The sequence below is a fragment of the Chelonus insularis genome, unplaced genomic scaffold (assembly GCF_013357705.1).
Source record: "Chelonus insularis isolate UGA/USDA-ARS -01 unplaced genomic scaffold, ASM1335770v1 contig_25_pilon, whole genome shotgun sequence".
NCBI classification, from domain to species: Eukaryota; Metazoa; Arthropoda; class Insecta; order Hymenoptera; family Braconidae; genus Chelonus; species Chelonus insularis.
The window spans coordinates 898106-920814 of record NW_023276451.1 but is presented as its reverse complement, the minus strand read 5'-3'; the positions used below and the strand labels follow the sequence as shown (position 1 = coordinate 920814).

At 30.0% G+C, this 22709-nt stretch overlaps 3 protein-coding genes across 4 annotated transcripts in view; all 3 read left to right on the top strand.

The window, feature by feature from the left end:
• Positions 1 to 190: 190 nt before the first annotated feature.
• Ctl1 (choline transporter-like protein 1) lies at positions 191 to 3892 on the top strand. 2 transcript variants are annotated; one of them, XM_035079806.1, is made up of 10 exons: positions 191 to 446; positions 532 to 680; positions 760 to 1148; positions 1232 to 1321; positions 1419 to 1745; positions 1820 to 1942; positions 2017 to 2149; positions 2234 to 2374; positions 2455 to 2614; positions 2687 to 3892. In XM_035079806.1, exons 1-10 carry the CDS (start codon positions 333 to 335, stop codon positions 3062 to 3064), a joined length of 2004 nt encoding a protein of 667 aa, XP_034935697.1. In that variant the 5' UTR covers positions 191 to 332; the 3' UTR covers positions 3065 to 3892. The 2 variants fall into 2 exon arrangements, with proteins under 2 accessions (XP_034935697.1, XP_034935696.1); XM_035079805.1 differs by having other exon boundaries at positions 2008 to 2149.
• Positions 3893 to 3956: 64 nt separating this feature from the next.
• On the top strand, positions 3957 to 5177 carry LOC118064888 (ribosome biogenesis protein BRX1 homolog). Its single transcript, XM_035079807.1, has 3 exons — positions 3957 to 4188; positions 4314 to 4590; positions 4656 to 5177. Exons 1-3 carry the CDS (start codon positions 4066 to 4068, stop codon positions 5078 to 5080), a joined length of 825 nt encoding a protein of 274 aa, XP_034935698.1. The 5' UTR covers positions 3957 to 4065; the 3' UTR covers positions 5081 to 5177.
• A 1142-nt stretch (positions 5178 to 6319) lies between these two features.
• LOC118064816 (uncharacterized) overlaps positions 6320 to 22709 on the top strand; it is a 31974-nt gene continuing 15584 nt past the window's right edge. The window contains exons 1-5 of the mRNA XM_035079689.1: positions 6320 to 6856; positions 6939 to 7057; positions 7142 to 7288; positions 7358 to 7614; positions 7708 to 8049. Coding sequence (XP_034935580.1) covers positions 6320 to 6856; positions 6939 to 7057; positions 7142 to 7288; positions 7358 to 7614; positions 7708 to 8049 — 1402 coding nt within the window. The remainder of the gene's footprint in view (positions 6857 to 6938; positions 7058 to 7141; positions 7289 to 7357; positions 7615 to 7707; positions 8050 to 22709) is intronic.

The following is a 22709-nucleotide window of genomic DNA, read 5'->3' as shown; positions in this document are numbered from 1 at the left end:
CTTTTTAAAAGTTAAAATAAGCAATTTAAAAAAAATTAATTAACAATTGGGTAATTTGAAAATTTGAATTTCCCGCAAATTTTTGGAGGCGCACTATGTTTGTTTTAAGATGTAAGAGACATCTACCTATTTAATGATTTCTGTAACTAATAATAATAATGAAAATAATAATAATAATTTGGCGTTAAAAAGCCGCTGTCAGTTTCATACTCAACATACAGTAACTCTGTTTGTTTAACGTTAATAATTGAACTAAAAAATTGATCCTATTAGTAATCGTTACTGAGTTAGCAACTATTTAAATTTTCTAGAAGTAGAAAAACGGTTTAAAAATGTCTTGCTGCGATGGTGAAGATGAAGAAGAACAACAACCAGAACCTACCAGAGTTCGAGGATGCACAGATATTTTTTGGTTGTGTCTTTTCATAGGATTCTGGTTTTTATTGGTAAAAAAATATCATTTCACATTGATATGAATAATCAGTATTAATACCTCACTATGTTATTGATTTTCTTTTTCTGATAACACAGATTATGATTGCTGCCTTCGCTTTAGTTTATGGTAGTCCTATGAGACTCATTTATGGCTATGACAGCTTTGGAAATACTTGTGGGATGAAAACTAATCATCCTGAGATTCATGAAGTGGATTTATATGGTTTAGACAATACTGATAAACCGTAAGAATTATTTTATATTTTTAACAAGACCCTAGAATTCGTTAATCATTTAAAGTGGATTTCTTTTGTCTTTGTACAGATTTTTATTTTTCTTCGATCTCAAAGATATTAAACGAACGTTGAAAATATGTGTGAAGAAATGTCCTGATCGCACTATGAATACAATAAGTGAGTTATGTAAGTTTTATAAAGACACTGGCTCGCAATTATGCTATGAAGATCCAAAGCTTGGATTCAGTGCGTGCAGTGAAAATAAGAAAAATACTACTGGGCACTGTCCTCAGCTTCCTGTTTATGACAGTATACCGATTTTGAATCGATGTGTGCCACGAGCCGTTAAAGATGTTACGTCTGGTTTAATTTATAATTTGTATGGAATTCTTAACTCATGGGACGTTCTTGAACAAATCCTTGGAGACTTATATAACACTTGGAAGGAAATATTGGCATTATCATTTCTTGCCTTTGGTATATTATTATATACGTTATTCATTTAATATTTTCTAAACAATTAAAGTACATTTTAATTATTATATCCCTTTATTTTACAGTGTTATCATTGTTCATGATTGCAATTTTCCATTTACTCGCAAGTCTGGTCACATGGATTGTCATGATTCTTGTCAGTGTTGCATGTATTAGTACGTATTACTAATATTAATTTAATTAATTTTATTTATCGTCATTTAGAGAGTTATATTGAGAGCATAATAATTCTAATTCATTTATAAATTACAGCTGGCAGTGGTTTATTGTGGTGGACATATATAGACATTAAAAAAACCCTAGATGCCACCGATTCTAGTGAACTTTTAGAAAAATCTGTGAGAAATGAAAGAGCTTTTTTTGTATTTGCAATAATTGCTACAATTATTACCATAATTTTACTCTTCTTGGTGTGCTTCTTGCGACGAAGAATAAGTTTTATGACTGAACTCTTTAGAGAAAGTGCTAAATGCCTGGCTCAGTTACCAGGATTATTTTTCCAACCATTATTAACCTTCATTGCCTTATTATTCTTTTACTCTTTTTGGGTCATCGTTATTTTAAGTCTTGTCACAACAAGTAAGTATTAATAAGTTTCATTTATAATTAATGAAATGAAAATATTTTATGCTAATAAAAATAACAAATTGCAGATCATCCAAACAACAATTCAATGTTTATGTTTAATTCCACTGGAAATATTCATTTTCCTAATTCTACTGCAGTAACTTCAGTAAATCAAGCAAAAAAGAACTTAACCAATAGTGAACTTCCTCGTAAGTATTCCCAATCTGAGTTTTTAATTAATTTAAAATTTGTGACAGACTTAATATACTTTCAGGATTTTTAGTAGAGTATATTGATCCAGTTTTAATCAAATATATGTGGTGGGTTTACGTAATTGCGTTAATCTGGGTCTCAGAATTCATCACTGCTTGTCAATGTCTCGTTATTGCTGGTTCTGTAGCTCATTGGTACTTCAGGTAGTTATTCATTAATATTTGTTATGATATTTAGTAGTGAAATTTATTCAAGGTATCATTATTAGTGTCTTTGATTATTTACAGAGGCAAAGATGCGAGTGTTTCACCAGTATGTTCATCAATGGGAAAGTTGGTTGCTTATCATTTAGGTTCGGTAGCATGTGGCTCGTTCTTGATTACGCTATTCAAACTGCCTCGTCTAATTCTAACTTATTTACATCAAAAGTAAGTATTCCATTAAAAATTAAATTCAATTATATAAAAATATGGATCAAATTATACTTCTTTCATAAATTTTATTTAAGATTCGAAAGGACTAAAGAAACATCACCATGTTCTCAATGTGGTTTGAAAAGCTGCATTTGTTGCTTCTGGTGCCTTGAAAGATTTATTCGATTCATGAATCATAATGCTTATACAGTTGTTGCTATTGAAGGCACCAACTTTTGCCGCGCTGCTAGAATTGTAAGTTTTAGTGTTGACTGTTGATGACTAACTATCAAAGATAATAATCATTGAATAATTGATTTATTGTAGGCGTTTACAACGATTGTCAGCAATGCTGTACAATTAGCAGTTATTAATGGAATAGGAGACTTCATTCTATTTTTAGGAAAAGTCTTTGTCACTGCAGCTACAGGAAGTATTGCTTTATTGTTTATGAAGCAAGATCCTCGACTACATTTTTACGCAGCTCCAATCTTTGTGATATGCGTATTCGCTTTCTTTATCGCTCATTGTGTAATATCTCTTTATGAGACAGTGATCGACACATTATTTTTATGTATTTGTGAAGATAAAAATCTCAATGGTGAAAATGGTAAATGGAAACAATCAGGTCTCGCTCATATAGGATCGAATAATTCGAACAGTAATGGGCAACATGAATTGTCTCCCATGAATCAATCTGGTTAGTTTTATACATTAAAAATACAAAATATTTTTAAAATATTCACAGTTATCGATCAAAAGTGTCTTCAAGTTTTAAAAGGCCTAACAAATTTTATTGTATTTTATATACCAAGTTCTAGCGATTATTTTTATGAACTTGGCCAAATAATTAATATTAATGAATTTAATGCATGAATTATATATTTGTAAATTTTTCGGAATCATGCAAACTAATATTCATGAAAAAAATCACTTAGGTTAATTTAATAGCGTGCAATAATTCATGCCTATATTTTAATCAATTTTACATTATGTATACTCTACTTATACTTATTAATTATGTTAATATTAATATTAATTTTTGTATTTAAACAACGCACAATTTTAAGTACAACGCCTACTATTGTATTTAATTAATTGAATGATCATGTTAATTTTTCATTCCATTTAATCATCTAAGGTACAAAATAGTGTGCAATTTTTAAAATCGTGAATACGAAAAAGCTTAAATCTGTGCCTTGCAGTATTTTATATATTGGGTTGATACAAATAGTTTTGCATTTTATGTAAAATATCTGTGCCTGAACTTGTGACACAAGAAAATTTTTCTAACCACATTCGTGGTTGAAAGTTTTTTTTTAGCAGAGATATTTGTATCAATCTGATTTTCAATTTTTCGAAAAAGTATTTTTTACCAAGCCATGTAAATTAAAGACTATGATTAATTTACTTTTTTGTATATGATAGCAGTTAAATTACGGTTATAAGTGAAAACAGGCCTTATATAATTCAATCAAATTATAAACAAGTACATTGTTTCTTTAATAAAAATTTGATATTTTAAATTTTAAATCTCCCAGTGTTTGTAATATTTTAATTGAAAAGAGAAAAAATTGCTCACTTCAACAGAAGATGGCGTTACTATTGTCAATACAAACGTGTGAGTGGGGGAACCGAGTGTTGTGTATTGTGGTATGTTAGCACGTGTTTATTGAAACGATTATTATACTGAAAAACTACTGAAAATGCCAAAAAAAGATTTAAAAAGAAAAAAAGAGAATGAAACAGCAAATGGGACTATGGAAGATCAAGAAAAACAAGTAATCTTACCTGCTAAAAGGACATCAAGCGAGCCTCCAGCTAAGAAGGTAACCTAAAAAATGACAATCAATAGATAAATATTATAGAATATTTATTTTCTTAACTTTTACAATAATCAAAACAAACAAATTTCCATACTCCGTAGTTATTAATTATTTTTCTTTATAACCAGGTAAAATGGATCAACCGCCAACGAGTTTTAGTATTCGCTTCAAGAGGAATCAATCATCGAGATCGTCATCTCATGGAAGATTTAAAAAAATTAATGCCTCACCATCGATCTGAAGCTAAAATGGAACGACAAAAGAATCTCCAAATAGTTAATGAAATTTGTGAATCAAAAAATTGTAACAAAGCAATTCTTTTTGAAGGAAGACGCAAAAGAGATCTCTATATGTGGTTTGCTAATGTGCCTTCAGGTCCCTCTGCAAAATTTCTTGTCGAAAATAGTAAGTATTATAATATTTCTATATCAATCGATGAATGTAATTAACAATTAATTGTTTGTTTTTAGTTCATACCATGGGTGAACTGAAATTAACTGGAAATTGTTTGAGAGGTTCACGACCTTTACTTTCTTTTGACGAAAACTTTTCCACAAATCCACATTATAGTCTTCTGAAAGAATTATTCACCCAAATTTTTGGAGTTCCAAATCATCATCCTAAAAGTCAACCTTTTTTTGATCACATTTATACATTTAATGTGTTAGACAATAGAATCTGGTTCAGGAATTACCAAATCTTAACAGAAGATGGTGGATTAGCTGAGATTGGGCCACGATTTGTTCTTAATCCTGTCAATATTTTTGCTGGTAGCTTTAGCGGTCAAATTATTTGGAAAAATCCATTCTATATGTCTCCTGCAAAATATAGACAATCAATACGTAAAAAAGCTAGTGGAAAATATCTAAATCGAATCACACAGAAATTAGGATAAAACGTCCAGTGAATGACCATTGATTGGTTCATTAAAATATTTGAATTAATTGTTATCTTTTCTTTTGACTGAAAAAATAAATATTTGTATACATAAAGAGAACACATATTTTATTATATAAATAACATTTCACTTTTTTCATATTGTATATTCGCCTCATCACAGTGTTAATTAATAAAATTAAGTATCATAATTACTTCGGATTTATAAAAAAATTCTTGAGCCAAATGAGATAAATGAATTACTTTAAACATAAATTTTTTTGATTATTAGTGTTTTACTAAAGAAAAAAGATGGAAGAATCTATCTTCTGTCGGCCGTTAGTCATTATTAATGAGTAATTGATAATTTTAATGAGTGATTAATCATTTTTGTTGCTAACAATGACTATCCACTATTTAGTTTTCTGCAAATAAATAACTTTTCATTTTGTTATACAAATTTTGAAAACTATTGCATTTGTATTGATTCACAATCTCATGATCCTGGAGACATTGAATGTAATTAATACATATTAAAATTATATTGATAATTCAAAAATACATACCAGACTCTTCATGCAATAACATGACTAACAACTTTTTTCTGTTTCAAGTTTTTTAAAATTAATCATTAGAATTAGAGAATATAATTTTATTGTAGAAGTATCAATAACGTTTTAACTAATTTATGTCAAGTAAAATTTTAATAACATACGTCAAGTGTTATCATCTTATTTTTGTAACAAAAATAAAGTTTCATGTAACACCGTAATAATTTTTATGAAATTAATTTCTTATGACTGTATGTTTTTCTCATAATATACAATTGTATCAATATATAAAGATATTATATCATTATAAATCCTATCTGTATATGTTCTGAATACTGATTTTATTGATTAAATTCATAAATTATTATGAAAGTTTTACTTTTTTTAAAAAAATTTTATAAACTCATAGAAAAGGTCATATCATTAGACAAATTTTGAACAGATGTTTTTTTTGTATTAAAACTATCATTATTAAAATAATATCGGTCGTGTGGTTCTTTTAAAAGTAAATTCAATGTTAGTACAACTGAGTAAGTACTTTGTATAACATATTATAAATAGTAATGAATTCAATGTATTATTTTAGTTGTGTTCAATACGTATTAGAAAACTGGTGAGTTTAGAAATGTTTTTTTAATCAAACTACTTATTTTAACGTAATTGACTTATACTTGATCTATGCTAAATAAAAATTATTTTTTAGAACAATGAAACAAATGACGTTGCTAATTTTACTAATTTCAAGTCTACTTTATTCTGAAGTAGCGTCAATAGACTCATTTCTTCAAATGGAAGATTTAGAAATGTATACAGTTAAGTTCATGAAGATATATGATACTGGAAATCCAAATCCTAGACTCAATACGTCAGTATTAATAGAGAATTTGTTTGCTGAAATAAATAATTTGACAAATGATTTAGCAAAAAACAATATAGATCTTAAGTTTAGCTCGCAAAGTATCAGTTTTTCTCCATACTGGGAAATACCTAAACAAATCTATGATGATCTGGATGAGATTCTCATAGCAACTCGTAATATAAATGAATTCTTTAAATCATATTACACAGATTTTCTGGATGGTTTTTATACAAACAGTACAATTAAAACTTTTATTACTCAAGCTATTTACCCAGGTTCAGATGGTCTTTACAAAATGACTGCTCTAATTAAAGATAATATTTTTTCTCATCCTCTGCACAAAGATAAGAATAATTTTTTCGACAGAATCAGCGATAAATTAAACGTAAGTAAATATCAATAATCAATGTGCCTGTACATAGAATTATAGAAAAATGTTTTAATGATAAAAAAAATTTTTTTAACAGAGAAATTTTGATCAACTTTGTAAAAGTCATTCTACACGACAACAATTTCTGATTTCATTTTATTCTTTTATTATGAAAACTCAGTTTAGAGCATTTCTTATGTTATCTTCAGCTTACAAGTTGAATTCTATTTTATCAAATGATACATCACATTACTTATTGGCTGTAAAACAATTAAAAATTTATTTTTTATCAAAATGTAGCTCTTATTTAGAAAAAATGCAACCATCTATTGCAAAAACTTCTACTGAATACTTTAATTGCCAGCCAACTTATGAACATGACTATGACATACAATATGTTCAAGCTATTGACTTATCACCAGTAATAGTAGACTACCGATGGAACAAGTTGAGTATCATAAATAATTGATAATTCTTACTTAATAATTTGATGGATACATTCTTTTTGCTATACAGAGTTGTGACAAAAGTTCAATTACAATTGAAAAACGGAATTTTAAGCTTAATTCTTTACGATGGAACGCTTTTAGAGAATAGAAAAATATCGACTGAAGATTGGGATTCTAGAAAACATTCTTCAGAAAATCGAAATTCAGACGGATATATTATACTGAAAAATGGTACATTTTCCAATATTAAGAATATTGATGAATTTTTTTGGAAAAATATTAGCTTTTTACACACAAAAGTTCCTCATAATCATGTTATTATTGGTGAGTATTTCAATTGTCTTTTATTTTCGAAACAACTAAAAATATTGTTTATTCAAAGAAATTGAATGTACATATTGATCTAAATTTTTCTAGGAGCAAATCTTGAAACACTGATATTTGATCCACAACAGCCATTATCTAAAAAATTACTTTATTTTCGCCTTCACTGTGCAAAAGTAAATACAACAACAGGCAAAATTGACGCTTCCAATATTACATACACCAAAGTATGGACAAAAGATGATCCAGAGCTACAACAATATCCGGAATTCAAAGAAAGTTACTCATTCAGAAACAGTAGTCGAGCGATTTATGATAGAATACTAGTAAATACTAACAATTCAAGTTCAACAATCAGATGGCGAAGAAGACCATCATTAATTACTTACATCGATTCAAATATTATCAACGTAGATCCACTGTTGCCTATAACTGGTATTAGCTTTTGGAATAATAAGTATCAAACAGATTTCAATGCTTTGTCATTGAAAGTTTCTACGATGGATATTTCTTCTTATATAAATTTGCGTGGAAAAATGTATGTATCAAAAACTTACATTAAAAATTTTTAAAAATATATTTTTACGCATATTTAATAGATTCAGATTTTATTGTTGAATTGTTGTTATTATTTGTTGAAGAAATAAATAATTTATAATTTTTATTTTGTCGATTGGTTGTTTCTACTACCTTTTTTGTATCTCCAACATTTTTGTTTTCTATCAAAGAATATTTTTCGTCGATTACTGTCTGATTTGATACATTTTAACTATTGTCGATAATAAAGCTTTGGCGAGTATGCATTTCTGCAATCGGTAACATTACAGATGGTATTTTACCATAAAAATTCAATTGGGAATTTTCTGTTTTACCCTCTAAGTATTACTTGAATTGCGGCAATTTTTAAACGTCAATCAATGTTTTATTATTCTCTAAAGTTTACTAGAAACATTTCTTAATTTATTATATAAACGACGTGTTTGGGTTTTGATTAATATCTATTATAATTCATATTATTTTTTTTATTACAAAACATCTCGAAATAAATTTAATATCGATCGTCTTCTTCTTTTATATGGTGTCGATTGAATAACTGTAATATTTTTTTTTATAATTAAATTTTGTTTTTAGATTATTATTTGATTGAGATAACTTTTAAAGACCAAGGACCATTCCTTTGATATTCTTCCATTTCTAAAACAAAATAAAAATTATCTAAACGTTTTATTTATTACATTATCCAATTCTTTATCGATTTCAATCTATACTTATTACTTTAATAAAACTTCTAATCGAAGGGAATTTAATTTTCAATGCGCAAGACGGTACAGTTTTAAGTATTCAGCAAGAAGAAAGTTGACGTTTCAAGTGAAATTGAAACAATTTTAATCCAAAGAAGGCTCAGGGGAATAGAAAATGGGAAAGTTCATGAGGGTTCCTGTTTCGTAACCAGGAGAGACCGGAACACGGAAAATTGGTGTGATATTGGTGTCTCTGTTTCGTTGGCTTAGTTTTACAGTTTCTCTTTACGACCACTCACGGATGTCATGCGTTCTATTTTACATTCGTGCTTTACGTGCTCCTGAAATCTTTCGTAGACCTTTTACTATTATTCTTTCATTCCTTTAAATGGAAAATGTCCCCTTGTCAATCGTGAGATTCTCTCTTTTTTTTTTTTGAATGACTTGTTTTCTATAGAATCATGTTATTATATACTTCCTCTATAAACGAGAGTTGCAACACACAATCTTGAGATTTACTTTAGACATTTTTTATATATCCAATCGTCATAATATAACTCGTTCTCATGCAGGCTTGACAGAACACCAACGACGATACAAGAGATTGAATCCAGTATCTCAATTTATTCCTATACACAGACAAAAAATTGTTGACGAGTTCGAAGCACTCGGATGACAGGACACTCGAAGAATATATGAATTGTATTGACTATCCAATCGATAAAATTTCCATAGATATCCGCTATAGACCAGTGTATTTTACGAATATGATTTATTACACTGGACGAGACACGATTTTTATTGATCAGTATGACACGATGTTGTGATGACGGGTGTCTGAATCACTGTGTAGATATGGTGCGATTTGAAAAAAAAGACAATAAAATAATTATGATGTTTTAATGTGCCTAATAAAGTGGCAACTTAGTCAAAATGAAATCTATTCTTTTTATTTATTTTTTTATTTTAAATTATGATTGATTTTATGAAAGAATTTTTTTTTGTAAAAAAACCGACCTTTATTTCATCAAAAAATAACTCATTAAATATTTTATTCAATACCACAATTCTAAATTTAATCTTTGAAAGATGAGTTGTATTTGAAATGAACAGTAATAAATGAAATAAATTAGTTATTGATCATTTTTTTATCAGTGAATTATCTATTGTAAAACAAAATACCTCTATTTGATTAATTTTAGACACTTTCAAATTGCTTATAAAATTAATATCATCGAATCTAACATTACCAGTCTTAGTTTCATATTTGAATCTAATTTACATTAATGAATATTATGTCAACGAATGAAACAAAAAATACTTTAGAAATTATTATTATAATTTTGTAGAATGTTTTTATTAAAAACATGCTACTCATTTATGTTCTTTCACTGATCAGCTTTTATAAAAAAATTTTCCATCAATATTGGGATCATTATATAAAAGTTTAAAATTATTTACATGTATTTAAATTTTTTCTTATTGAATATTAAATTAAATTTATTATAGTCACTAATTCCAACAAAATAATTCACACCTGAAATATTTCACCAAATTACATGTAATTTAGAGTATTTTTGAGCAGTTGAAAAAAAAATAAATAGTGAGTGTAAAATAAGTCAGGGCTTATTACATGCTTTTGAAGATGTCCGAAAGACCATTGACCACGGTTATATATTATACATAGCCTTTTATTAAGTGTGTACATATTCAAAAACAGCTCGAAGGCATGCAGGAAGAGATTAGCTTATTGTGGTCGCTAGGTTTTGCGAAAATAGTAATTTCCGTTGAAAGGTCAGCCACGGTATGGAGTAAAAGGTCTTGTGTAGGCTACAAGTCATGAGTATTTTGGCTATTTTCTAAGAAGATGCCGTGTAAATCACATTTTTATTACGGATAATTTTACGAGGCCAAGGCGCGGCTTCGAATCGCTGATGGCGGCTACCTTAAACTTGTAATCGCTTGCTGTGTAAAGCTACTTCCACTACTTATTCAGTTTAAGATTTTTACTTTCTTTCTCTCTCTCTCCTCTGTGGTTTGTCTTGTTCATATTCTTAGTATATAGACTACGATGTATCCAGTTATATAGTCTTCGGTCGTTAGTATATTAGCGAAACATCGGCAAACATCGAAAAGGAAATGCTCAAGGTAAATTGAACCAAGTGATTCAAAAACGAAGAGGTCAGACAAGCGACACAGAGTGAAATCATGTTAGGTCAAGTTTATGATGCAAATTCTTCCGGAATCTTGATGTACTTTGTAATTATATTTAATTAGAGAATCCCCATCGTCATTTTTCTTTTTATTGGCTTTTATAATTAACTAATTACATCAAAAATTAACTAAACAAACATAATGAGATTTTCATACATATATTTGAGTAGAAGTATGATTCAAATAAAAATCAAAGAGTATAAATTCGAGATAGATAAAATGTGCAACTTTTTTTGATGGGATATATATCATATAAATATTTATAATTTTTTGGAGTAACTAGGGTGGGTTTTGAAAGCATGGTTTTAAAGTAGATCTAAATTTTTATTTTGTGAATAATTTTACATATCGACCTTTTTTAAAATATGCTATTAAAGTAATTCATATAATATCCTAAAATGTGAAGAATCTTGAATTGGAGATATTTCCTGATTTTATGAAGCAAAAAGAAATTTCTGAAATTTTTAGTTTTATTTTGGTTGAGAATTTTTATAATGATTGTTAATCGGAAATATGATAAATAGATTGAGTAAAATAAAAAGGTTATAAAGTATGGACAGAAAGATAAACAATAATATCAATAAAAAGTAGCGCAGAAGAAATAAATAGGAAGGATGATTTTATGAAGTTGTAAAAATATTTAAAATACGTGATTTATAGTAGATCTTTGAAACTAGGATAGTTTGAGTGATGCTCGCATGTGAGAATCAGTATGAGATCATCATACTGTATGGAAAAAATATTCACGAGGTCGTCGACCACTCCCGCACACGAAATTTCAAGGGTCTAAAAGAAACCGACGACTTTGAAGCTCTCATCCGCGAGTCAATTAAGTTTCACTGCCTCAAGTTCGTAGAAGAATCATTATAAAAACGCAAAGAGTCTGTTGGCGTGTTGATTTTCGTTCATCCAATGGCACGTCTTCTAAACCTATCCTTTCACGAACAAGATACTATGCACGAGCAAGTGTCGATGTTCTGACTTTTACGATCGCAATGTCCAACTTGTCATTATGAAAAGTCAGTGGAATCTTTTTAGATTAAAAATCATAAAAATCGAAATGCTTAGTTTGGAATGAAAACACAGGAAATAAAGTAAAATTACGTAGAAGTTAATGAAGAAGAGGAGAAGATGAAGAGGATGAGGGAACCAACATCTAGTTGATACTTTGTAACACCTGCGGTTCTTTTTACCAAGAACGTAACTCGCGAAGCGTAAATGCAATATTTTTTTATTCTTTTCATCCATTATTGATAAAGAATTTTTCCTTTCTTTTTATTCTCGATGAATAATTGAATATTCAAGATAATTAAAACTTCAAAATTAACTACTTCTTTTTAGTTGTGAAATTTATGTTTTTTTTTTTCAAACAATAAGTAAAATCGTTTTGCATAACTAAAAAGAGATAATTGTTATAAAAAATACATAATATTATAATAATAAGTTTATGATTTAATTAAATAGTTTTATTATTTTTTCTGAAAGATGAATATTATTGAAGAAACTTTTTTAAATTAATTCAAGTACTAAAAAACTTTTATTAAAAAAAATTCGTTTTATTTCAGAATAAAAACTCGGGTGACACACGACTTTAATTAAATATTTATTTTCACTAGAAATTTTTCCGTTTTTTCAAAATTATTTTTCCTGAGAGAATATCAACAATATCTTTAATTAAAAAGTTTGCGTTCATAAGGAAATAAAAATTGTGTCCACAAAAATAATATGGTTGATTTCAATAATTTATAATTAGAAAACAAGTTCTTTTTCCAGATACAAATTTTAGTGTATATAAAAAAACAATTATTATATAATTTTTTCGGTGAATAATCAGTAGATATTTATTTACAAGAATTTGTCAACTGAATCAGTTTATCAGCACTAAAGAAATCTTGTTCTTGGTATAGATATTGCAATACATATATTACTTGTAAGTAGGATTTAATAAGCTGATTTATGAATAATAATAATCTGCATATATCAGCTTAACATGTTTATATCCATCAAACCGTCTCTTGATCAAGGCCTAAAGGATTGAATTCCACTCAAAACTCTCTTGGGAACAGGTCTACACTAATTTCACGCAGCAGGAGATAATTTGCTCATGGGATTCAATATAAAACAAACACTTTTCCTACCCGGCGCCTCTTGATACCATTTCTTTTTTAAGATATTATTATTTTTCTCTCTCTTCATCATTATCATCATTTTTTATAGATCTTTTCTATCTATACTACACGAATTTCATTTGTCTTTGTCCCAAACATCTACCATTACAATCTTTTACTTTGATGATGTGCTTTTATCTCTCGCGTGGAACAATTAAGTCCTCACTTTTTCTGGTCTCCTAGTATTCTTTTTGACCACAGAAATGTCATTCAATGTGTAAGCTCCTTTTGATCTGCTATGTTATGTCATAGAGTGCAGCTGAACTTTGACATTAATTAATCTCTGGCGATTGTTCTTGTTTCTGTTGTTGAAATTTATCCGTGGTTGCACTTGAACTTCATTTAAATCGTAAGTCTTTACATTTGTAAACACGAAAAGTTTATTATTTATTTATTTATTAAAGCATTTTTTAAAATTTAAATTAATCAAGTAGATTTTTAGAAGAAAAAATGCTTATTGAAAAGAAATAATTAATTTAATATTATTAATATAAATAATTAATTAAAATTGTTTTGATCATCGTTTTTAGAGTTACTGAATTTTTATTCGTAGGAATAAATTAATGAAATAACTTTTAAGCATATAATTCATTAGATGATTATGAATAATACAATAGCAATTTAATTGGTAAGAATAAACGACTCAATTTACTGAAAATATTTCCAAAATAACATTTTTCTTAGAATGAATTAACATTTATTTTTTTCAATTTTGTATGTTTTTTAATAACAAGGAAATGTTTCCTTTGTTGGTAATTTATTGCCATGATCATGAGAATTTGTGGTGTTGAGAAAATACTTATGGCGATAAATTAAATTTTTTCTTCTCTGGAATAAATGTAATGACAGCAAATTATAAATTTATTTAAAAAATAATCAGTATCAATAATCTAATAGGGAAAAAAAGAAATTTTAAGACATATAATGATTTAAAAATGTTCTCACATGTAAGAGAAGACCGGAAATTCCATCAATTATTTTCCGATAATCTCTTCTCAGCTTCTAAAATCCAGCTCTACTTCTGACAGGCGTGAAAATTAGAGCTGGAACGGGTGTCTAAAAAATATCGGGGTTATTAAGGCAAAGTGTATAAACTCTAGGACTGAGAATAAAGACGATTAGATTCAAGTGGCGCCTCCTGTCCTCCGGAAATTTCTCTCAATCTTAAAATTTCCAGGCGATGATTCGTGAATAGATATAAATTTTATTTATATAAAGTATCCTCGAGTCTCCAGCCACGGCGGTGACTATAAATTTAAGAACGAAAGAAGTATGAATTTAATAAGTCTTTTTAAAAATTGAAGAGGAGGAGATCCTTTACGTATAGTTCTCACGCTGCAAGCGGCTTACTTTGTTGTTTCTCGACAGGCTTATGCTAATTTAATTTATGCGGCTTACGCGCGACCAATCATCGATATCCAAACCACACGCGAATCAGTCCCAACACACTCATGAATTTTCTCGGTAGAGAGACAAACCTTATGGCCAAACCGACTCACAGTAGAATCACCTCTTGCATAATTGGGAAAGTATCTCTCTGTATTGGTATAAATGCTTGTTTAGTCGTTGTGTTAGTCTCCAAATGCCAAACTAATTAGGCGATTTTCGCAGGACCACCCAACGACCTTCGTGGTTTTGAGGGTGAGAAGGACCATCACGCACTCCTATTTTATTTCCTAGGGAGCAAAGGGATATAGAGAATTCGGTCGAGTGTAACACGAGGTTGTTATAGAGACATTTAGGGTAAATACGTAACTTTGACTTTTGTCTTTAATTATTACGATTAAGTTGGAAAAGTTTGTGTGAAAAATTAGAACTAAATCCTTTAGACAAAAGTCTGCTTTTAATTTAAATTTCATTTATTTCTTTCTGCTCCAAAACTCTTAATTGTCAATTTTTAATCATTCAAAAATTTTAATGTAATTGTGGTTTTTTTTATTTTCAATTGATCATCATTAAATGTGCAATTTTCACGTAATTTATTTTTTATGAGATCATCTATTATTTATTGTCAGTTACGTCGGTTATTTCTTCTTCCACTCATTGAAGTCCAATATCATAATAATCATCAGCATCATCCATATTTTTCTTCATATGCAGGGAAATAAACATTGGAGAGCATATTTACCCCGAACGAGTCTATATATTTCTTTCGGAATTGGTTAGTTGTAGAGAGTGAAAGCGGAAGTGGGTGAAGGAAAGAGAGAAATGGAAAAGAGGGTGGTGATTCTCAGGGTCGACGACTACATCTCTCGGTCCTTTTCCATTCTCCTTAGAAAGTAAACCCTGTGGCCTTGGAAAGGGAAAATACGCGACTTCAGCTTCATCCTCCCACTTCACCTCCTCGTCCTCCTCCTTCTGTTAAGGCGGAACGTCTTAAAGCGGATGTATAGGATTAAGATAATAGTCTCGAGAGGGCTGCGAAGGAACGTGGATGAAGGTAAAGCAAAAACGAGCGATATGATGTGGGTCAAAGTCTCGGGGACTGGGGCGCCGCGCTGGCTCCTTCCTTGTCGCTGATCCACTCGTGAGTATATCCCGTTTTGGTCTACCTTTTGCTCTCTAAAGGGTCTAAACACGTACTTTTCATCATTGAAGCCGTTTATCTCAGTTTATTGACTCTTGAACTAGTTTATTTCTCTACTTATTTTAACTCTAGAAACTTTTTCATTTTTCTGCAGGTTTTTTTTTCTTCTCTTCTGTCGAAGATGAAACGTTCATTGATATTTGGGATACTTAATTTTATTCACCTTATTTGTTTTCATAAAAAATTTTGTTTACTGATTTATAATGAAAAATATCTTTTAGCTTGAATGGTTGTTTCTCTTGTCATAAGAACGTTTAAATATTTATTTGCATGTTTAATAGATTTATTATGAAATAATTTCAAAGGGAAAATATTTTTATTGATTAAGGGAGAGATTTTATTTGGCTTGGAATAAATCCGAATTATTTCGACATGTTTCCATAAATTTCTTCAATCAACATGGGAATATTAGTTGACTCTATATGACGATATAGTGTGTTAGTCATGTGTGTAGGGTGGATGTTTAACGTTCATTTTTTTTTTCACCCCTTGAACAATAGCTTCAGTGACACCCCTAATAAGATAACGTTATATAGGCGATAAAAAGTGTCACCAGAATTTTATCTCTATTCCTTGATCTTAATCTACACTTTGTTCATAGTCTTTCTAGTAGAAAATCCGACTGGCTAGGGTTACAACCACGGCTACACTTTGGCAAACTTTTGGTCTTCCGTAAAATTGGAAAGTCAACTTTCTGTTTTATCAACTTTTTTTTGATTATTATACTGTCTGACAGTAGACTAACGGCTGTTAAAAAAGTTTAAAATTTTAAATTGAGTAATCAGCATCAAATTAAATTTTTTCCCGTATTCTCTGTATATTTTGCTCAAGTTTTCAGTAGTTAAGAGACAACAAACTCAATCAAGTTTCCCTGCAGTTCAGTTGGATGATTATTCAAACTTGAACAATGTTGTTGTTACTTTATTTAAATAAAGCAAGTTATTTTAAATAAATGTTAATTAGTTTTAGAATAAATTCTAAAGAAAATTTGGAGAATAATTGGTGCCGAAAATTGACAACCACTGGTGAGTATCTAAGAGACGCTGGTGGAGATGTAGAAGAGAGGGTCGAGCGAGAGTGAACGTGCGTAGCTCTAGGGCAACTCAGAGAAAGCCGGACTTTGGTCACCCCTCTTTCACTCCTTGCCGTCGAGGCTCACCCTCGGCCATATTCCGCGAAAACGTGTAGGGGTTGTTTCACGACGTGGCAGTGGAGAAGCTGAGGCAAAGAAGGTCGTTCTGGAGAGGGAAACTCTCCAGATCAATACTCGTATCTCCGACGACCGGACCAAGCTGGACATTACGTTCCTAAACTCACCTTCTCACTGATCACAACCCTCCCTGACCAAGTTAAGCCCCTCACATCGTCTCCGCAACCCTATTCACCTCCTCGCCTTCGTATATCCACCCTTCTATGCAATTTACATACCACCGGAAAATCCTTTTAATTATCTCTCCCTTATACTATCGTAAAAATTTATCGAGACTCCTCGACGTTGTTGGTCAAACTCTCAGCTCTTTTTTTATTGCCCTTTTCGCGTTGATCTCTAAGGTAGGCGTGTCTCGATAATATATTCTCTTGTATATGTTAAACAGTTTATATTAGTGGAAAATTATTTAAAACGTGTTTGTTAAATATATCTTTTTTTTATTATGAATGAGAAAGTGTAAGAGAAAAAAAATTCTCTTGGATGATTTTTTATTAAAATCAGATAATAGCTTTTATTATGAAAATGAAAAATAATAGTCTTATCCATGGTAGATAAATTTATTTATATTGAAAATTTATTTATGAAGAACTATTTAATTAATTAATTTTTATAAATTCTAGATCTAGAATAAATCTTAGATTTACTTGTAGAAAGAATCTTGATGAAATATTTTTTGACAATTGTCGTATAATGAATATCGTAATAATAACTTATATAAATGATAGTTGTTAAAATCACTTCAACAGTAATAATACTGATAATAAAAGAATGGAAATGACTTGAAATACAAAGAAAGAGAAGAGGTAAAAGAGAAAAATATGACCATTTTTACTCAGCTATAGCCACAAATGGTACATTTTCTTCCTTTATTCTATTCTATTACCTCTCAATAATTTTAAGAGTACTTTAAAATTATTTTTTAATTAATTAAATTTAGCATTACAATAAAAAAATACGCAGATTATTGTCCTTTGAATATTTTTTCTTTGATTTTTATACCATGTTGCCATCATTACCTTTGTTATTTCACCCTACATCACTAAAAGTAATTAAAAGCGTGTTACCGAAATAACTTTTTTTCCATAATAATATTTAGAATTGATTGCTACAGTTATCCCCCCTTAAAACACAATCATTTTCATAAATTCCTGTGATATTTCATTTTAATATATTCACGCTCTTATTCTTAGTTTTAAAGTATAATTATAAGCCAAGTTTAAATTAGTTATTTAACTGAAGAAAAAATTTTAATTTTCTGACAGGAAAAGATTAAAGGGGTAGACTTCACCGACGCGTGATCGTGGACAAAATATCCGCGCGGAAAAGAGTAATGATTATGACTTCCGTGTAGAGAGGACCGAGTAAACGGTACGAAAACAATTCAATCCGTTATCTTTCTCTCTGTGTAGTATAGCACACAAAGACTTGAAACACAACCCCTTTCTCTTCACACTACATAACATTTTCATGTTTTCTTTCATATCTTATCGCTGTATTCTCTTTCAGAAATATTTTTTTCGAATAATAGTCATTTAAATTAGAAAACGAGAATAATACAAAACGTTTTATTGGATCTTTTCTCATGAAAAATGGACTCAATCTAGCAATAAAAACTTTTCTTAATTAGCATTGATGACAAATTTATTTTACAAACAAAAGAACAGAATTAGGACAATAAGTTTAAATAATGTCAGTTTCTTTAGGAGTGATGAATACAATGATTGCCATTTTAAAGAAATTATTCAAAATTGTTAAAATTTATGTGGAGAATGATTTCATGTTGGAAGAGATTTTATGATCTAGAGTTCATGCTAAAGAGATTGGTTGAAATATGGTGTTATAAAAAATACAAGAAATTTAGACCAAGCGCGATTCTCTTAATAAATTTACATGGACATATGAAGAAATTTAATGATCGAAATAGATATATTTTAGTATTTCCACATTTTTTTTAATTGAATGCAATCTTTTTTGGTAAGTAAATTAATTAAGAATTATTTAAAAGTGAAGTTCAGAAATTTCTTTAAAATATATTTGTTATAATAATGCAATAAAATAATTTGGTGATTTTTAGATTTGAGTCCAAATAAAAAATTAGGATGATATTTATTATCACCTACAAATTGATACACACTGAAATTAGGGTCGAGGTCTTTGGGATATAACAACAAATTTATTCTATATTTTTGTTAATAAAAAAATTTGTAATGATGCAAAAGTGAAAAGGAAGAATTTAATTAATTTTACTAGATTCTTTATAAGCTGAGTACTTTGCTGACTCACATGCAATAAAATTTTTTACTGGAGTAGATAGTAAATTTAACAGCAACACTAGTAATAGTGTCTCTCAAAGTAGTAAAAAAAATTTATTTCTATTTAAAAACGTGAAAACTGTTACTACAAAGTTTTTCTATCGATTAGAAAGGTAGTCATGTTGGTATATTTATCTCTTTTAAAATTTTAACTCCCATACCAACCCCTTCTCATTAGTCGAATACAAATATTGAAGTTCAGTAGAATAATAAATCAAAAATAAGATCGATTTCATATGCTTGCAGAATTGGCAACTAACTCTAGTATAACTGATGATTTATCAAGTTTAATTTAACAACATAAATTGGCACACTTATTGAGATGTATCTGTAGAGAGAAGTGAAGGAATATTCGAGAACCTTTGTTCACTGGTCAATTTCCCCTTGGCTTTACTTCTCGCGAGGGTGGCAGAGGGAGTGTAGAAGCAGAGAAGTAAGAGGTGAAACGGGTGTAAGGGTGGACGCCTCTTTCTCTCTTTGCCGAATACACTTCTCTCTGCGTCCATATAACCAGTAAGCGAACGACCGAGCTACGTGCCTACACAAATATACTCAACACATATGTAAGACTACCACTGTCGTTCTAACATCTACATGGACACACTTTCCAGAAGCTCGTACATAAATTTATGTGTACATGGACCATGTACATGCGCGAAAATACGCGCTCGGCGTGACGTTTACACGCAACGAACCTAGCATACTAAAGGAACTTGATAACTCCAAGCCAAGAGAGTACCACAAGAGGCTTCACCATTTTCATTTCCGCGCCTCATGCATGCTTTTGTTTTTTATTCTCAAGAATTCGTTATTTTATTTCTTTTTCTTCGAGTTATCTGTGCTCTCACGTGAAATCGAGGGTTTTTCTTGAATTTCAAGGTAACATGAAATCGATTAACTTCTCGGAAAACTCGAGAAAATGTACAACTGAGCATGAGATACTCTTCAAGATCTCAAGGAGATCTCTCGCCGGGTGGCCGGGCTGTGTTTTCTTAAAGAGGATCCTCTGAACTTTTCGTTCTTGATTCATACCGTGTTAAGACGCGAGGGTTTTTTGTTCTTCATTTAATAGGGTCGTACTCTCTATCTCAACCCTGTAATATTTCTTCCTTGTTTTTTTTCCTCCTAAACATGGAGAGATGTAGGACAGTGGTGAAGATGGAACACAATGTTTTGGAAGAAACTAATCGTGTTAAAAAATATTTTGAGTGAAATTGACTCACGCCTATTAAGAGTAGTTTCTCGGAAAAACTTTAGAAAGTTTGGCTTAGAAATTCAATTGATTATTCAATAATTTTTGATTTATTTCTGAGGAGTTGATAAATAGAAAGATATTGAGAAAAGAAAATTATTAAATATTGAAAGACTTGAGATAATTATTCATAATTTTAATTCAAGACTGTACATACATTTTGTTAAATAAATTACAAGTTCTAAAAGTTTAAAAGAAGAGAAAGAAAAATAAATGATATCAAGATACATATATTTTGTCGAAAATTTAAACTCATGAATAAATTGTTATTTTGCGTGATCACGTACAGGAAAAAGTATCTCAGTTTTTACCAGTTAATTAGTGCGAAAATTACGAGCGCGCGTGTCAGAAAAGTTATGACAGCAGCGCAATTGCCTTACTGATATTTGCATGTCTGTCATAAGCAAGATAATTTCACGTCAGCCGGCCATTGCACGTGCATATACTCCACGAGGTTACCACCACTCAGTATTATTGTATATATGTATCTGTGTATATATAGGCTAAAAGTCGCTATCTTTCTTCTTACAATCAATTTTCTAATCTTCCCTCCGATCTCGCTATACTTTCAATCACGAAAAAAATCCCCTTTTACTTAATTAAAATCACTATATTTAATTTAATTCTTATCTATTATCTAGAAACTTATAATACAACTTGAATAAAAATTAAAAGACTATTATTAAAAAAATGGAAAAAAAAACTTTTAAATTATAGTTATAACTTTTTAAAGGTTATTAATTGACTTTTAGAAAAATATTTTCTTAAATACTATTGCGGTTTAAAATTATTCTAAAACATAAAAATCAACTTTTGTTGAGAAATAAATTTTATTTTATTAATATTTAACTGTAATATTTTTTTTTAAAGAAGTAAATAATTGATAATAAAATAATTTGCAATGAAATTAAAATCAATGAAGTTCATTACAGAGTAATTGAAAGTATTTTAATGATGGGGTATGTAAATAAATAAATTCTTGTAAAGAAGGAACAAAAACTGAAAGAAATTTAGGTGACTTTTTTCTTTAAAAAAAAGTTAAGAAAGAGTTGATCACCACTGTTCACTTTCTCTTAGAGAAGAGAACCCTTTGGCATATCACCCCTAGGTGCTCCCAGAAGTATCTCACTCTCACTCTCGTTTCGCTCTCACTCTTTTATCCCTCCTTTGGCTTGGAAATCTACCCCTTAGTGGTCTCACTCAGCTTCGTGTACTTCTTACTCTTAGTCGTATCTCGATCTCTCTTTGGTGTTTTACCCTGGCTAGCCCTTCCCCGTGTCTCTTTCTCTCCCTTCTCGACGATAGCAAAGTGAGAGTGGACCTTGGGTCCAGCGTTGCTGCATCGACCACCTCACCCCTTGCTTCGACACCCCTTCCGCGTGTTTGCTCCCTCTGCTTAGCTTAGCTACTGCCCTCGCGTCCTCTTCACGACGACCCACACCGGTCTACGTCACCGCACCCTAATCCTCCATCTCGAAAATACATCCACCCCTTCAGAACCATTTTCTCCCTTTTCCTCTTCCACCCTCACACGTCGTATCGATTGGCCAACGGCTCGTCAGAGAGCGCCACCATTTTACTGGACCAAACGAGTTCAGTGTCTTGATATTATATTATGTATATCGGCTTTATTGAGTTATTCGATGTATGCATATATTATTTCCTCAGAATATTCCACCGGATCATCTAAAGAATTTCCTATAGGCTGAATAGTTTACAAAACGAAAATGAAATCGTTTTGTAATTAAAATATTTATCATTTCACTATGATATTTTTTTTACATACATATGAATTGATTAGTAAAAAAATTTATCCAACTCTCTTTGTATCTAGTTAATTAAGAGAAATATATATTAAAAATGTTCTATGTATAAATGATCGTGTAATAAAAAAGTGATTAATGAACCGTGTGGACATTATTTGAATAACAAGAATGAATTTCGTAGTCTAGTCTACTGAACATCGACGACCTTGAATAAAAAAAAAGTTCCGGGATAAGTGGGCGGTAAAACTGACAAAAAACGCATGTCACTTCCAAGTAGTAGCGTATGCTATGAGTGGGAATCCTTACAGACACTTTAAACATTTAACTTCGAGATGGGAGGTAAAG

What these genes read in the sequence shown, in the direction of transcription:
- Ctl1 (XM_035079805.1), top strand. Translation starts at nt 333, where the DNA reads ATGTCTTGCTGCGATGGTGAAGATGAAGAAGAACAACAACCAGAACCT. An exon ending in TAGGATTCTGGTTTTTATTG is followed by an intron (nt 447 to 531) that starts GTAAAAAAATAT and finishes CTGATAACACAG; the next exon opens with ATTATGATTGCTGCCTTCGC. An exon ending in TTTGCCGCGCTGCTAGAATT is followed by an intron (nt 2,615 to 2,686) that starts GTAAGTTTTAGT and finishes GATTTATTGTAG; the next exon opens with GCGTTTACAACGATTGTCAG.
- LOC118064888 (XM_035079807.1), top strand. Translation starts at nt 4,066, where the DNA reads ATGCCAAAAAAAGATTTAAAAAGAAAAAAAGAGAATGAAACAGCAAAT. An exon ending in GCGAGCCTCCAGCTAAGAAG is followed by an intron (nt 4,189 to 4,313) that starts GTAACCTAAAAA and finishes CTTTATAACCAG; the next exon opens with GTAAAATGGATCAACCGCCA. An exon ending in AAAATTTCTTGTCGAAAATA is followed by an intron (nt 4,591 to 4,655) that starts GTAAGTATTATA and finishes GTTTGTTTTTAG; the next exon opens with TTCATACCATGGGTGAACTG.